The 15,677-nt window shown below is 39.2% G+C and overlaps 1 protein-coding gene across 1 annotated transcript in view; it reads right to left on the minus strand.

Moving 5' to 3' along the window:
• The window catches only part of Exoc4 (exocyst complex component 4), an 849,021-nt gene that overhangs the window by 64,867 nt on the left and 768,477 nt on the right, over positions 1 to 15,677 (minus strand). The window contains exon 15 of the mRNA XM_008836072.2: positions 9,208 to 9,349. Coding sequence (XP_008834294.1) covers positions 9,208 to 9,349 — 142 coding nt within the window. The remainder of the gene's footprint in view (positions 1 to 9,207; positions 9,350 to 15,677) is intronic.

The raw sequence follows: 15,677 nt of genomic DNA on the forward strand, positions 1-15,677 counted from the left end.
CACAGCATGGCAAGCAGGATGTCTTTCAACATATGGAGAGGCTGAGTTCACACCTTCAATGCTGTGCTATGGTGGGAGACCACTGCTTTTTTTCCCCAGTTCTGACATATATTAGCTGTGTAACTTAAGTCAAAATACTGGAATCTTTCTATGCCTGTTTCCCTATCTCTGAAATGGGGTCAATAATAATTTCTGCCACATGGGACCCATATAAAGCATAGAGCCTGGCATAAAGAGTACTCAGAAAGTGTTGACAACCAGCACTAGTACTAATCATTGCTACTTTATTACTTGGATAAATTACTTATTGAACATATATAAAATGGCTGTAAACTGTGCTAGGATTCAGAAATATAAGACAGTTTATAGCATTAATGACTCCACAGCCTAATGGAGCAGACCAAAAACAAGAATGACCCAAAAGAAGATAGCAACATGAAGTCCATCTACACAGGGCCATGGAAATTGGCCATGAGGTATCAGGAAAGGTTTGTGGCAGTGGGAGATCCTTGAGTCTCAGAATGTGTGTGAGTGAGCTTACAGAAGGAAGGCATTTCTGTGTTGAAATGGTTTGAGTCCGGGTGGTCATAAATAATTCTTAGGTTCTTTGTGATTCATATTGGCAACTGACAAAGATGTCTGAGGCGGGCTAGGTTTGGCTGTAATGCCACCACCTATTTATGATGAAACAAGTCACAGTCCAAAATCTGCCACACATACAGGTACTTATTTTGGAAAAACAAAGAGAAAACAGAGTAAAACTCCCAAACCAACACCAGACACTGGCAGGTACAGTTCAGACTGTTGTGTGAGCTCAAAGAATACCTAACTCTGGCTTCTTTTACATAGAAAGTTCCTCTGGAGGCAGACATAAGGTTTGTTCAGAGCTGAGCTTCTTCTACCCAGAGTTGTCATCAGATAATAGGAAATGTTCCTAAAGAAATGGCTACAAAAGACTTGGGCATTGGCCCTAATGATATAACCATATGCTTTGCCTACATTAATTCTTTCGTGTAGTGTGTGCATGTGTGTATGTGTGGAGGTTGATATTGGGTGTCTTTCTTGATTGCTTTTCTCCTTATATTTTGATTTTCTTTCTCTTTTTTTTGATCTTTTTGAGATAGTCTCCCTGTAGCCCCAGCTGGCCTGGAACTCCCTTTGTAGATAAAGGTGGCCTTGAACTCACAGAGATCCACCTGCCTCTGAGGACAGGATCTCTCAGGGAACTTGGAGCTCAACAATCTAGACAGGCTGTCTGGTCAATGAGCTACAAGGCTCTGCCTATCACTGTTCCTGCTCCCCAAGTATGCCAGCATGCTCAGCTTTTATGAGGGTGCGGGGGATCTGAATTTGGGTCTTTATGCCTGTGTGGCAGGTACTTTACTGACTGCGTCATCTCCCTAGCTTATATCATCATCGCTGTTTTTGCTGTCTCCCACCTTCTTCTTCCAAAAATGAGATTTTATACACTAAATTACAATTCTCCCCTTTTAGTGAACAGTTCTATGGACTTTGACAAATGTCTACAGTTCCTAATCACCACAATAATAATAATCAGATTATGGAACACAACTGTCACTTCCTAAAGTCCCGTGTGTCTTCTGTAGTCAACCCCCATTCATGCCTCAAACCCTTGGTAACCCTACATTTTTGATTCTTCAGAATGCCATATAAACAGCACCACACAGAATGTAGCCTTCTGAGTAGCTCCTGTGTTGGCTAATCTCCATTGTCAACTTGACGGATTTGGAATTACCGAGGAGACACACCTCTGAGTGTGCCTTTGAGGATATTTCCAAAGAACTTAGTTTAGCTGAAGAGGAAGACTCACACAGAATGTGGGTGGTACCATTCCATGTAGTGGAGTTCTAGACTAGACAAAAAGAGAAAAAAAGGAAGCCAACTGGGCACCACTCTTCAGCTCTCTCCTTCCTGACTGCACATGCATGTGGGGTCAGTCACCTTGTACTCTTGCTACTGCCCTTCCCAGCCATGCTAGACTATATCCTTTCAACTATGAGCTGAAATAAATCTTTTTCTCCCTTGAGTTGCTTTTGGCTTTTATGCAAATATAAATCTTAATTTCTCTAGAGTAATTGCCTACAATTGGAATTTGCTAAAACAGATGCAAAGGGTATCTTCAATTTTGGATGAAACAAGCTACTGTCTTACTGTGTACCAGTCTGCTCTCCTACCAGCAACACACACATATTTCAGGTGCTCTGCATCCTCACCAGCACTCTGTGCCAGTTAAAAATAACTTTTTTTTTTAGTTAGATGCATTTTAGTATCTCAGTGGGTTTAATTTAAATTTTCCTAATGAGTAATGATACTGAAACTTTTTCATACACTTATTCTTTAAAAGATTTATTTATTTATTTTTAATTATGTGTATGTGTTGTCTGTGTGTGGATACGAGCATGTGAGTGCAAGTGCCCAAAGAAGCCAGAGGCATTAGCCTCCAGGAGCTGGAGTTACAGGTGGTTGTGAGTCACATGATGAGGTGGCTGGGAATTGAACTCCGGTCCTCTGGAATAGCAAGTCTTAACTACTGAGCCATCCCTTCAGCCCCACGTGTACTTATTTTTCATAATTTTCAGTGCTGTGTCTGTTTATATCATTTGCCCAATTTTTAAAAATTGGGCTAGTTGTTTTCTTACTAAGTTTTGAGTGTTCTTTATATGTTCCAGATACAAGTTTTATGTCAGACATAATTTTCTCCCAGTCTTTGGCTTATCTTTTCATCTTCACAATGCCTTTTTCAAAGAATGATTTTTAAACGTGATAAAAGTCAACATTTTTTGGTTCCTTGGATGGTGTTTTTTATATCATATTTAAGAAGTCTTTGCCCAAACTATGTTACAACATTTTCTCTTATGTTTTCTAGATCTTTTTGAGGTTTTTTTAGAGGCTATACAACTGGCATACAGAAACTTATAATTGATTCTTAAAGTACTTTAAAATATGCTTATTTATTGTGTGTGTGTCTCTGTGTGTGAGTGTATGTGTACTAGTCAAACCTAGAGCCTTGAGCATGCTATGCACATGTTCTACCACTGAGCTACACATCTGACCTCTATGATCTATTTTGAGATATTCTGCACAGGACTGTGATATTCTATTTAAAAATTTTATCTTTTTGTCGTGTGTGTGTATATGTGTATGCATGTGTGTGTGTATATAACACACATATGACTATGCAGATATGTCTATGCCTGTGCATGTCCACTAGTGGCCAGCGGGGGGATGTTGGGTAATTTCCTCTATTGTTTTCCACCTTATTGTCTTGAGATGGGGTCTCTCACTGAACAGCTTTGGCTTGGCTGGTTGGCCGTGAGCTCCTGGTACCTGCCTGTCTCTGCTCCCCCTCACCCCAATATTGGGTTTACAGGCAGGCAAATATGCCTGGCTTTTTTTTCTTATATGGGTACTGGGGATTCAAACTCAGTTCCTCATGGTGGTACAGCAAGCACTTTTACCCATTGATCCATCTCGGCAGCCCTGAGCATTATTCTTAGAATCTGGTTATAGGAGAACACACAAATACCTTGACTATGGTTCATTTTCACTATTAGGTTCTCATCCTAATAACTGCTAATTAATGTGTAATTTCACCAATAAAAACTCAAGCTGACATTCCTGACCTAATTGTCAAAGGGAACAATTTTGATCAAGATGTCACTAAAGGCACTGGTCATAGTGTTCCCATCCTTAAATATGATCTTTCTGATATATTGAAAATTGACTAACCCTGGAATGGGATTCATGACAGGACAACGAATTACTACCAGGCATAAAGAAGTAGCACTTAGTTGAAATGAAAGCATCTGTACTCAAGTATATTTAAGGAAGTCACAGAAAGCATAATCATAGACAACAGGAAGACCATATTGAAAGACATGAAACTGAACATGCAGGATGGCTCTGAGCAATGGCGAGAGGTTCCTGTCTGCTCCATACAGATCACATGACAGGTGTGAGGTCAACTTATGTGGACTTCATGCCAGAAAACTTAGGGACACTTAGGAGAATTTTAAAGATTTATTTTTAAAAATTGCTGGCCATGGTGGCATACACCCTTAGTCACAGCACTTGGGAGGCAGAGGCAAGAGGATCTCTGTCAGTTCAAGGCCAGCCTGATCTACATAGTGAATTTCAGGCCAATTGGGGCTGTAGGGAGACCTTGTCTCAGACCAATAAATAAATAAAATTCTAAAAATAGTGTGTGCGTGTGTGTGTGTGTGTATGTGTGTGTGTCTGTGTCTGTGTCTGTGTCTGTGTGAGGGTATGTGCACATGACTGTAGTGCAAACAGGAGCCAGAGAGGGCATGAGATTCCCTTGAGCTAGAGTTCTAGGCAGTTGTTGGCTACCCTATTTGAGTGCTGGGAACTGAACTCTGGTCCTCTGGAATAGCAGTACATGCCCTTAATGCTGAGCCGTCTCTCCAGTCCCAAGATAATTTTAAGAGTTAAAATGATATAATCAAACACTAACTTTGGCAAGATCACTTTGGCACAATATAAGAATAGACTGATGGTAGATCATGGAGAGAAATCAAAGTAAAGACTGGGTAGAAAATTCGGACATGCTGGAGGTGAAAGCTTATGAGATCCTAATGCTGAGGGCAGAGAGGGGAGACAACCACTGCTTAAGGTACTGTCTTCTTCCCAAATGATCAGAGATAATAAAAGAAAGAAAATTATCACCAGTGAATGTCAAATTCAAATAAAGTTTTATTTTTCTTTGGATTCTGGTATGCTGTTGCTGACCTTCGCCTGACTTTGGCATTAAGGTTTCCTGCAAACACTGCTGATTGCACAGCAGGGTGGTTGATTTTCAAAAAGTGCACACTTAGAAGCCCAACAGTGACAGGCAGTTGCTGTTGAACCCACTTAGAGCCCTCCTGATGGTGAGGGAAATCAGCTGATAAAGGTGACATTCTTTTGGCATCTTGGTCTCAAATGGCAACTTAATTTCCTTTTTTTAAAGTTCAGATATGAAAAAACTCTCAACAACTTTAATGGTCTCACCATGCCTTTCACCTCTTGGGGGTGTCATCTGCCTATGTGCCCTGCAATGACACAGGTAAAATGTCAAATACTTTTTGGATGGGTTCTTCAACACAGAACCTGCTGGATCTGAGAACATTTTTTTGCTCTGAACTTTAGCAATGTTAAAGAAAAATATGGGCTATAGATATAAAGATATTTTGGGGAATAAGACAAAGTTTGGCATCTGAAGTTGTTATGGACTTTTGCCAGCATAACCAACCCATTAGTACTTTCCATGGGGCTTCTGGTTGTCTTTGCTTCTGTATTATCTTGCTATAGTAGCTTCCTGGCTAAAAGTGTCAGAGGCAGTACCACTTCATCACTCCAGCGCCTAGACAACAGGGCCTCAGTTATTATTCTCTTATAACAGGATGGAGACAAAAGAAGCATCAGTTAATTATTGAAGTAAGGATGGTGGTGGTTTCACATCCTCTGTACTTCATAGCTATATGCAGTAGATTTGCAAGCGAACTACCATGTGAAAACACAATCTAGTTATAAACCAATTCATTTGCTTTAAAGAGCACAGATCTTGTTTGGGGAGACAAGTACCTACTTTTTATCTGGGTTTGGTTTAAAGCCCGCTCATTCTTTAGAAGAAATCACACATGCATCCAGACTGGCTCAGATTCTGGGGTCACTCATAACAAAAACAAGACACACCTAGAAGAGTGGGTGATTCTGTCTCCAGCCTTGCACTCCGGGTCCTCACTGGACTTGGCAGTTGCATCTATCATAACATGAATGCGCCATAGCATGATGATTAGCATGATACCTGTCTCGTTCACTTTGCATCATCACTGTATGACCCTCCTTCCACCCCTATTGATAATGTGATAGGACAGGCACAGGCACAAGCATCTTCATACTTTTTCACATTTCTTCTTGTAACAGGGTTCCAACATTCAGTTTGTTTTTTAATGAACATTTCCCCATTTTGTCCTTATTCTTTTAAAGTATGGTTCATAAAACTAGCAGAATGTTCATATGTGACTGATATGGTAAATACAGACACAAATTGATTTAGAAAAAATAAAGATGTTTAGTGCTTTCAAAGAAAAGGAAAAATAATTCTGCATCCAGGGTACTAAAATTCAGGCTGAAGTGACCCTTTTCTGTTTTTAAACTGATGCTGAAATAAGTATGGAATCGGATGTCACAGCACTATGTGCTTTCTTATAGCGTTGATCACGATTAAAACATGTTCAGCATTATTAGAACAGTATTGCCAAGAAGTATGAAAAATAAAAAGGGCAGGATAGAAGTTAAGGATTTCAAAGGTCTTATTCAAACATGCTGAAAATATCCCACTTGGAATTAGCTGCACACAAGTAGGTAACTCTGAATGTAGAGCACGTCCTGAGATCACACAATCAATAGCATAAATTCCAGGATTTGTGACAGTAATTAATTTGCTGTTTTCTTTGCAACCCAGGAAACAGAGGTGTAGGAATATTACTTGGGTGCTTTTTTTTTCTTTCTTCTCTGTCTATTGCATTAATCTATTCATAGAAAACGCCTGACTTATTTCATATCAGCTTGAAAATAAATAGAAAACAAATCTAAAAATTATCGTAAAACAAATCAGAAAACATAGCAACACTCTTTATTTCTGGACAAGTTAACGTAAGAAATAAATTCAGAAATAATGGTGAGTAAAACAGATTCCAGACCTCGGGGCTACTTCTTTTGTTCACCCAGAGGGTGCTAGTAAGCCATGGAACGATGGCTCATTGTAGGAGGCTGAGGAATGAAGGAAGTGAGCTGCATGCGAAGGGAGCAATGGTGACATGCCCCAAGGCCACCCGAGGTCTACGTGAACTCTAAACATATTCCAAAGTCTTAACTATTAGCCACAGTCCTGTTTATATTTCAGAAATGTAGGTGTTATAGAGAGTGCAAATGAAAAAAAACCCCAAAAATTATTTGATCAACTTGACTCATGCTCCACAGTATATACAGAAGAAAATGTTTACCATACTGTGACTTTCAAATCCCAAGGTTTCAACATGTGTATCCAGCAATCTAGATGACACTGTTACTGCGGTGCTGAATATGCACCTCAGACTGCACATCTTGAAAGCTGAGTCCTTGCCTTCACCTCTGCCTTCGACATTTCTCTTCCTTCAGTCTGTTCCACCTCAGTTAGATGTCAATTAATTCACATTCCTCCCCTACATACAGCCCTCCAATGACTTTTTAATGCATCTAGAACAAAATCTGAATTACTTCCTTGGCTTTAAGACCTCCAATGTGTCAGGCATCACTACTGCCCATGATCGGGCTCTAGTCTGTCTCTAAGCTTACTCTTTCAATTCTCCTCACCTGCCTCATTCATCTGGCTGCAACTGTACTGGCCTTCTCTCTGTGCCTCCAACTTGCCAGGACTGACTGTGTCTCAGGACCTCTGTGAATGTAGCTCCTTGTCTGAGACTTTCTTCCTCTAGGTATTAGTTCACATGGCTCTTGTCTGCCACATTTCCTCTGTCTAAACAACTCACTTAACCCTTTACACCCTGCACTATCCAGAGTTCATTGGCCATGTGTAGTTATCAAGCACTTGAAATGTCCTCACTGAAATGTGCTTTAAGTATAAAATATGAAGATTACAAAGGCTTACTGTAGAAAATGAAAAGTAACTCATTAATCATTTTTATGTTAACTATGTTAAGCAATAATATAGTGAACATACCAGTCTAAATAAGTTCATTATTATTCATTTTACCTACTTCCCTCTATATTTCAAATGTGACTACTGTTTTGAGTATTACTTATCTAAAATATCTGGGGTCAAAGTTTTTTGGATTTCAGAATACATGTGCAGAATTTATTGGATGAGCACTGAAATGGCCAAGTCTGAAGAGCAGTTTCAGGTTTGAGTTTTTGGATTACGGATATTCAGTCTGCATTAGAAAAATTTATATGCTGTATGTGGCTTGCATTTGTGTTCACATTATCTTTCTACTAAATAGCACTGATTGATCTCATTAGACTATTATTTAAAATTTTTATTACTTAATTAATTAGTGCATGTGTGCATGCAGGTGAGAGGGCAACTTACTGAAGTCAGTCCTCTCTTCCACGATGTGAGTTCTGGGGAATCTTATTATTAGGTTGTCATACTTGGAGGCAAGCACCTTAACCCTCTGAACCATATCACTTGCTTCTCATTACATGCTTTTATTGCTCTAGTTATACTTATCTGAAATTATTATTTTTTTTTGCCTAGTCATTGACAGACTCCCTGTATCCATTGAAAGGTAGTCCCCAAAGAGCAGGGATCTTGAATGTTTTGTTTATTGCTGTCTAATGTTTTTAACATTGCCTGGCACAAAGAAGACTCTTGCTAGTGTTTTTTGGTAAATGAATGGACAACTGAAGGCTTCCTAGGTCTTCCTTTCATTTCCATCTGTATAATAAGAGGTTACCATGGCTACAGAGTATTTCAGCTGCAGGGGAGGGAACACAGCATCTTTGAAACTATTCTCTTGGATTATTTTCCTTAATCTCCTCACTTGGGTTTTAAGATTGCTGAAGAAGGGAATCATGATTCTTGCATCTAACTTCCTTTCTGACTTTTAGTAAAATTATCAACACATTTTGAGTACTTAATATGGATGGTACAAATTCTTTATGACTTCATTCATAACATTGCTCTAAATTACTCTGTTCATTTTTAGGATGAAATTGAAGCTCTGTAAAGGTCTGACCCTCACATCACCAAGTTGGTTGATGTATACATTCAAGTCCAGGTTGTTCTGACATCACAGGACACAGGAACTTTGAATCATGCTCAGAATGCAGCATACATTCAAATTCTTTAAAAAGTGAATACTGCTGCTGGGCGTGGTGGTGCACGCCTTTAATCCCAGCACTTGGGAGGCAGAAGCAGGCAGATCTCTGTGAGTTTGAGGCCAACCTGGTCTACATAGTGAGTTCCAGGTCAGCTGGGGTTACAGGAAGACCCTGTCTCAAAAAAGACCGAAAAAAAAAAAAAAGTGAATACTGCTAAACAGCATGCTCACTGTAAGAAAAAGACAATATCAACATAAGAACAGAAACTTATGGTGGTGCTATCTGCTCCCAGAAATAGCAAGTGGTTTATGTATTAGAGAACACTGACACCACGATGTCCTGTGCTTGGTTCAGTCATACCTCACTTCCAGATGCAAGACCAGCAGGCAGCGGTCAGCCATATCCTGGAAGGACTTGGCAAGTTCACTCAGCGTCTGCATGATCTGCTCGGACACGGGGGGTAGGTCCATGTTCACGTGACTCTCTTGAGCAGGAGAAAGCACTGGAAGAAAGAGAAAAGACAAAAAGAGACCGATCATTTCATTATCTACAGCTTTTTTGAAGGCTTATGTTTGTTCATTTTGCTGTTCTTACTAATTTTGTTTATGACAGAGGAGGCAGCATTAGAAGACATGTTCAGCTATTTCTATTCTTTTTAAAAATCTATTTCATTTTATTTATTATTATTGTGTGTATATATAATGTGAGTCAAGGTGCACATGCATGTGTGTCATAGTGTGTGAAAAGGTCAGAGGACAACTTTTGGGGGTCAGTTCTCTCCTTTTACCATGGGTTCCGAAGGTTGAACTGATGTCATCACACTTGCGTGGCAAGGGCTTTTACCCACTGAATCATTTTCTGGCTCTATTTGTGTTCTTGACTCAATAGTCAACTGTTTCAAATCAATCTATTGAGAGATAGAAACAAGCAGCCTTAGTCATTATGTGGCTTGACCATGTGTCTGTGCTTGTGTCTCCCGTACACTTTCCAAGTTTGCTCAGCTTCTGGCTGCACACTAACATCAATACTTGTGACAGGACATAGCATCTCTGAGGCAGCTGATTCCACATCTGAAATAGCTAATCTTATGAAAAAACCCTGTATCTGTCTTCATTAACTTAGAGTTTCATTGGTGTCAGTTTTACTTAACTTTGTAATCATTCTCATGTGTTAGAACTGTAAGTACTGGGGCTGGAGAGATGGCTCAGTGATTAGGAGCACTGGCTGCCCTTGCAGAGGACCTGGGTTTGGTTCCCAGCACCCACAGGCCAGCTAACAACCATCCACAATTCTAGTTCCAGGGAATCTGATACCCTGTTCTGACTTCTGCAGGGACTGCACAACTCTGGTGCACTTACATGCATGCTCTCAAAACACTCAGACATACTTAAAAAAAAAAAAAGAACTGTAAGTATTAAAGATATATCTCTTTTGGCTTCTGTAAGGTCTTCCCTTTTCTAAGCTAAATGTCCCCAATTCTTTAATCATTCTTCAGATGGCTAGATTGACCTGTTTTACAACTCTCAGGATTTATTGACTGAAACAGTCTAAGTCTTCTGTATCAGCCTAGGAACACAAGCCTCAGAATATGTATTACAGAGGCACCTGCAGGCAGGGACCACTTGGTTGTTGTAGAGCTGTGAAGCTTGCACTGAGACTGGGATGAGACAGAGGGAAGCTGTAGTGGGCTGCATTCCTCTTTAATTCACATACAGCTTTTGAGCAACAAGAGGCCCCAAAGGGATTTTTGGAAAACTGATAGAGCTATTTTCTATAACTTTCAAAATAATTTATAAAAAATAATAAAACAAATAGGTTCCTTAGGAAACAACTGAACAGCAGAAATGGGAGTTTCCCTTAACTTTAGAGTTCTGTTATAGTTGAACGCCTCAGTTTTTTTAGAGGTCACCAACAATAATTTGGCACTGCTTAGTTCTCAAATACTATATTTGCATCTTGTCTCTACTACATACCAAGAGCAAATTCCTTCAATTATTTCTGCCTCAGTTTCTTTTTCAAAATAGCGACAACTGTATCAATACCATAATGGTAAATGGGTTAATATAGGTAAAACACCCAGCATGCACAAGTCCTATGCAAGCTCAAACCAGACAAAATTCCAGCAGATATGGGGAAGTGGGTAAGAAATCCCAATCCAACCTCAGGAACTTTTGGCAATTGAGGGCTGCTGGGAGAGGGAAAGACAGTATCTTACAGGGATGGGACTCTTGCTGGGTCCAGTGGATGAATCCACACTGAAGAACATTTGGGGACAAAAATCGGACTCTATAGGCCATGATTATCTATCTATCTATCTATCTATCTATCTATCTATCTATCTATCTATCTATCTATCATCTATCTATCTATCGTCTACCTATCTATATCTCAGCATATGAAATTTTTCAATATTCGTATAAATCTGAAACATAAACATTATTTGTTCAAATTAAATCTCAATGATTATAGCCACAAACAGTTCCACTTATGCTGTAGTTCAATTTCCAGTTGTCAATATGTTTATTTATTTTTTTGTTGTTGTTTTTTGTCTCAAAATCCTTCTCTCTGCCACAGGACATGGGCTCTTTGTACTTGGGTCCTGCCCACAGCATCTGCCGACGCATCACTAACTCAGGAGACAGGCTCACTTTATAGGGCAGGGGTTAACATCTGCCCAGAGAGTGTCTATGGTTGTTACTGTCTCTCTTCCTAGACTCTGTCAAGTCCAAGTAAGGGCCAGACGGGAAATTCAGGCATGCAACTTTTAAGACTAAATTTTCTTCTGTGTAACCACATTCTAGTAAATTAAAATAATATGGCATAAGCATAAAAAAGTGAATGTTGTTCAAGGGAACTGACCTCTAAGAAGGAGGAGAATGTCGTGATGTGGATTTAAAATTATAATTATCTCTGCATTATCCTAGCTGTTCACTAACTCGATCTGTTGGAGAGTGGATGTACGACATTGCATCTCCTCTTGAATGTTAATATTATGCATGTTGTTTGATGGCAAGTCACGATCACCGCTTTCATATGTTTCATGTGGCAGGCTAGATGAAAGCAACTATAAGTAACATTATTATAACATTTCCAAGCACTTTAGGGCTTTTAAGGCCCTGAATACCTCTCTTATGTGATACCAACTCTGGTGCACAGAATTATCTCTACATCAGTGAGAAGAGACAAAAATCAGTCTCTTCTGAAATCCTACTATGAGTCTAAAGTCCAAAGATATTCAATTGATCAAATGCTATCAAAGACATTTTGGATAAAACCCATTAAAAAGCTAAAAATATTCCTTTTTTAATAACACAAACAAGTGGAAATTGACTGTTGCCAAACTATAAAACAAACAAACAAAGAAACAAAACAAAAGAAAAAAAATCAAGAAGAGTACACCAGTGGCAACTATAGTTGCCAAGTAAAACTTGCAATGACCATAGTAAGAACAGTTTGGAGTAGTGGCATGCTATGCATTTTGTTAGACTGTAAGGCATAACAAAAATATAACATTACATTAAAGCAACATGACAAATTATGCATAGAGCTGTACTGAAAGACTGGCTTGTAAATTCCTGAGGGTTTCTGAAATTTATGAAGCTTTCTTAAATAAGAAGGAATAAATTGAGCAAAGAAATGCTGAGCATGGCAAAGACAAAACAGAACAATTAACTGGCTCTTAAAATGTCAAGTGACAATGTTGATAGATTCTGTTTATAGTCAAGAAATGAGGTTACTGGACACACACATGTGCGTACACACACACAACTGCATATACCCTTTCAGAGTTCATATGACTGTATATTTCTCTCAGGGACTAGTCTTTATATGGGCACAGTCCGATGTACATTGAACTTTTAAAATGTTACTAATTGATCACTTGGTTATGATGTTCACTCAAAAGCAGTTGTTCTAACCACTCCTAGGAGTGGTTGCTAACAGATCATTTATAAAGTGACCACAGCATATGAGCATGCATCTTTAAGACTCTGAGCTCATCCTCATACCCTCGGGACTAGGGCTTTCTGTACTAAACCCTTTGGTCTGCATGAGGAAGCTGAACTATGGGCTCTCCCACAGATACAACTTTTTCTGATGAAACAACATCAGGCCTTTTTCTTCTCCCATCCTCACTCTAGCATACGGGATGTGTGCTGTCTGGTTCTTGGAGTTTGTAGACAGAGGTGGTCCTGTATCACAGTCTGGTGATCCTGCAAGCAGAGTTTTGTGGGTCCCTTACAGACTATTCCTTTTTTTCTGATGAAAGGAGGGAGCTGAGGCTGGTTTTTCTTTTTCCCCTATTCCCCTTTTTGTAATTTGAGAAGGAAATACCAAGACTCAGAAAGGAGCTGGTTTTACTACTGAACCTAGCCAACCCCAGTATCAGCATCAGCACTGCTTCATTTCAGACTTCTTATTCTAATAGGAAAACAAACGCCCTTTTAAGCCACTACAAGTTAAAAGAAATAACAACCAGGCCTGGTGGCACACGCTTTTAATCCTAGCACTCAGGAGGCAGAGGCAGGTGGATCTCTGTGAGTTCAAGGCCAGCCTGGTCTACATAGTGAGTTCCAGGCCAGCTGGGGCTATAGGGAGACCCTGTCTCAAAAAGATAAATAAATAATATAAATAAATAAATAAATAAAAATAACAATCTGTTGACAAGTAAAATTCCGTTTTCAGCCTCTGAAATGTTAACTTCTAGAACCACAGTCTGAGATCACAAACATCTCTTCTCACAGCTCTCTCAAAAGCTTGTCTGCATTATACCCATGACTCAGCTTCAACTCTGAAATCCCTTCACTTTCTTCTTTCAGGTCCCTCAGCATGGACTGCAAAGTCAATGCCTTGAGTTTCTCTCTCTCCAGAAAGCTCAACTTGCCCCTCCTTTTCTATAACTTCTATGAGGCTCCAGCCAGCCCTGGGTCAGTTCTACAATCCAGTAACAGAAAAACAAACATGATAAGAGCAGATTGTTGGCAACAGGACATTCTTGATTCTCGTCTCAGAAAAGCTCTCCACACCTCTTCACAGCCTTTCTATCAGCCAGCTACCCATTCCTTTCTCAGCCACTTCTGCATCAGGCTGCGGTCCTCAGCCCTTTGTCCAAAGACTCTCTGTTCTTTCATCAAGGCCTCAGAGTCTTACACAGAATTTGAGAGAACTGTCAACACTTGCTTTTTTCCACAGTATGGTCATCTATTAACTCCTTAGTGTGCCATCATCTGATTTCTACTTTCACCACTTTATTAAAAAGTTACTGCGCTATTGATCAATGAAATTCAAATTTCCAAATCCACTGGGAACTTTTCAATGCTAACGTCATAAAAGCTTCAGCTACACGGTACATTGCTATCCACTTACTTCTTGAAATCACTTCTCCTTTTGGCTGATATCGCATCCTATTCTTCAGAACACCCGTTGGCCTCTGGCATTCTATTACTGCATCCTCTTCCTCTAGCTTGCCTGTAACTGTTAGTGTTCCCTGGGAACACTGTTTGGGCGAGTTCATCCATTTCTACCAACTGCTCTACTATTTATGAATTCATGGCTTGTAAATTTCCTTCTGATGGACAGTTTGTAAAATATCTCTACCTGTGCGTCTACAGGCATCTCACATGCAATGCGCCTAGCCACATTTTCCTTGGCAAATTTATTTTAAATTGCCTTCTTGTCAGTTATATATCAAGCTACGTAATCTTTGGATTTTCCCTTTCCAGTAAAGGCTAATCTTTGTCTATTCTACTTAGTAACTATTTTAACATTTATTTATTCTTTTTTTATATAAACTGCTCCTTGGCTTAGACTTCTTTTCCATGGACTAGTGCAATAACCTTCTAGTTGGTGTCTGCCTCTTGCTTGACTGTTCAAATCTAACTAAACATGAATTAGATAATTTATCCAAAACATAAGCATGTTGATGTTAATTTCTTATATAAATCATGTCAATGTTTTCCAGTGGTTATACGATCAAGTACCAGTTCCTTAGTAAGGCTTTCCGTGATTAAGCTATACCTCCCAGTTCTCTATGATTTTTGATCTCTAAAATTCTTCCAGTTTTTCTCCAATTCTCACCATTTTCTCTTCCTTCCTCTTCAACTTATCCCTTCCCTAAACCTAACTTACAACACTTTAAAGCAAACTCTTAATTATATCATGATATTCTAGCATTCAATACTTGTGCTTCTCTTCTTTTGAAATTATTCATGCTTTCTAGGGTAGAGCTAGTTTGTCTTCTGGAATTTTTTTCCTCACCCAACTCTAGGATAGCAGTTATTATATTCCATTAATCATTTATCTATCAATATATCTCCCTGTCAGATCACTAATTCTTTCAGGGCAAGGATCATATATTATATTTTTCCATCATCAAAGTCAGAAGAATAACTGGAGGCATACAGAATTCAATCAATGCATTTTGAGCTAAACTAATGATTTTAATTGATCAGCATAGCACAACAAAGACTGTAAATGACAACTGATTGATAAAGATCAGAAAAATAAATAACAACTCACATTTATAACTATATCTTTCTCCTTCGTTTTCTGGGTACAATATAGGGAGAGATTAATTCTAGCCGGTTTTCTGGACTGTTCAGGCATCCTACAGAAACACAGGCTAACACAATTCCAGTTAATTCCTAGAGTTTATGAATTTTCCCCATTGACTGTGTTGCCTCTTGCAGTCTCTTTATTTTCATAAATAGTCCACCTTGGTACAACAGAGAATTGGAGGCCCTTCTTTTCTACTGACATAAAATCCTTGGCATGTCAAATACCTAGAATCTCTCAAGGAAAGCCAATACACTAACTGTCATGGAGAAGCAATC

The sequence above is a fragment of the Nannospalax galili genome, unplaced genomic scaffold, assembly GCF_000622305.1.
Source record: "Nannospalax galili isolate Female #2095 unplaced genomic scaffold, S.galili_v1.0 scaffold1617, whole genome shotgun sequence".
Lineage (NCBI taxonomy): Eukaryota > Metazoa > Chordata > Mammalia > Rodentia > Spalacidae > Nannospalax > Nannospalax galili.